Source organism: Gambusia affinis, linkage group LG16 (assembly GCF_019740435.1).
Source record: "Gambusia affinis linkage group LG16, SWU_Gaff_1.0, whole genome shotgun sequence".
Lineage (NCBI taxonomy): Eukaryota > Metazoa > Chordata > Actinopteri > Cyprinodontiformes > Poeciliidae > Gambusia > Gambusia affinis.
This window is the reverse complement of record NC_057883.1, coordinates 5,279,559-5,281,767: the sequence shown is the minus strand read 5'-3', so window position 1 is coordinate 5,281,767 and position 2,209 is coordinate 5,279,559. Positions and strand designations below refer to the sequence as shown.

Here is a 2,209-nt window from a genome sequence, read left to right as displayed (position 1 = left end):
ATGGATTTTAGTGAACTTTAAGTTGAATGTCCAGTGGCTTTTTTTCATCCTTCAGTATTACTTTCTGTTGTTCCATCAAACAAAATCAAATTTAAAACATTGAAATGTGCCATTGTAATGTGACAAAATGTGGGAAAAAAAAAAAAAGAAAGCCGCTGAACCTCAACTGAAACCTCTGACTGAAACCGTTGAGGGTTTGTGTTTCTTCGTCACTTCCCTTTCCTCTGCAGGGTTCAGTTAAATCCTCGTCACTATCAGCAGCACGTTCAGATTCCAGCTGCCAAAAACCTAAACGCTGTCTGGATTGATAGCAAATTGATAGCAAATGCTTAACTTACAGAGGTAAAATGAATCCCGTCTTCATCCTTTCGTACCTTGCAGGTAAACAAAAATTATTACAATGTAGATAAGTTGACATTTTCTGCCTTTTTACAATCAATGTCTAAGCATTGTCTCTAACCTTTAGGTGTCAGTTTGTGTGTTGAGGTCAGTCAGTCTCCCTCCGATCTCATCACACACGCTGGTTATAAAGTTCAGATTTTCTGCACCTATGACAAAACCGACTACAGGGTGACGCTCTGGTATCAGCGCCCGGCCGGAGACTCGGCCATGAACCTGCTGGGGTATCTAAGCTACAAAGACGCCACCATGGAGGAGACGTATAAGAAGGACTTCAACATCTCTGGAGATCTGAGTGTGAACACGTTGAAAAACGCCTCTCTTACAATCAGTGCTGCAGAGGAGAAGCACAGTGCTTTCTACTTCTGTGCAGCAAGTAAAGCACAACGACAGAAACACACCTCTGAACGTTACAAAAACCGTTCAATGGCTTTATCAAACGTGGTTTCCAGTCTTCCGTGCAGCCTGTCTGTGGTCGATATGTGCATGAGGGTGTTTTCTAAGGCAACTTTTTTTTCTCTTTCCAGCATTCGGTTCTATTTAAATAATCAGGAAGACGACCAGGCAGAGCTCCTTCAGTGATTTTCATTTTAAAAGTTTTATGAAAGCTTTCATCCTAGAAACAAAGGCACATCTTTACCATCTCACTCTATAAATGCCATAAAAAAAAAATTGAATATTCATAATAAAGAAGTGGGTGAAATTACAAAATCGTGGGATTGCGTGCATATTACTCAGTCTCACTACCCTGGAAAGCTATGCAAAAAAAAAAAAAATTATACATCACAAAAAAAATTATTGAAGTGCAATTACAGCATTCAACAGCAGAGGGATTTCTATGACTAGTTTTTGATTTTTATCTTGTGCATATCTCTATTGAATGTTTTAGAACCTTGTCACAGACAAACATTTGTTACTTTTGTTATCAGAGAAGCAAAGTTTTCCATCTCTGTCAGTCTAGATACTAGCAAACTGGCAATCTAAACAGCTAACTAGCTAATTATCTGTAGACCCAGATAGATATATAACTAGGTAGCTAATTATCTTAGCTAGATAATAGCTAGCTAGTTAATAATCTATCTAGCCAGATAATAAGTTTGCTAGTTAATCTATCTACTTAGATAGTTAGCTAACTAGATAACAACTAGTTAGCTAACCAGATAGTTATCTAACTAGTTATCCATCTTAACATCTATAATTCTCTAACCGTCTAGTTAATTATCAACAGACTGTTGGCCTAGCTAGCTAGTATGTCTGTACATCTGTCTGTCAAAATGTATTTTTTAAATTAAACACTTTTATCAATTTATTTATTTCCAAGTTCTTTTATAAAGAATTTATAAGAGATCAATTCTCTGGATTTTCTGGTAGCAGAAACTGTAGAATTTAGAAATAGCATGTTTAATAGTTATTGCTCATTATTATTATAATTTCCCTGAAGTACATATTAAGTCAATAAGTGTCTAGGTTTTTTAAATTTATTTCAAGGCTTTTTGTCGGTCATTGGATGAAAAGATTTATCAGCAAAGAAACTGAAAGCCACATTATCTTCCACCATTTATGAAGCTTAATGAACCAAAACAGCCTCATATGACCTCATAGTTATATTTCTTTGCTGCTGATAGGAGGTAGTGAATGTCAAGAAGCAGCTTTCAGCCAGTTTCACGCCTTTTACCACGTGACTGACATCATTTCCTCATGCGACTGCTTGCTTTTTTTTTTTTTGAGTTCACCATACTCATCGCCTTCATCATTATCACTCAAACAAACTCCATCAAAGTAACAAAATGATTGCCATTTTAATTTTCTG

The 2,209-nt window shown here is 36.3% G+C and overlaps 1 gene segment (V, D, J or C); it reads left to right on the top strand.

Annotated features, from left to right (window-relative positions):
• The first annotated feature begins 216 nt into the window (after positions 1-216).
• On the top strand, positions 217-1,701 carry LOC122846163. The segment is given in 3 exon segments: positions 217-381; positions 467-775; positions 927-1,701. Coding segments are annotated over 3 exon segments (360 nt in total).
• The last annotated feature ends 508 nt before the right edge of the window (positions 1,702-2,209 follow it).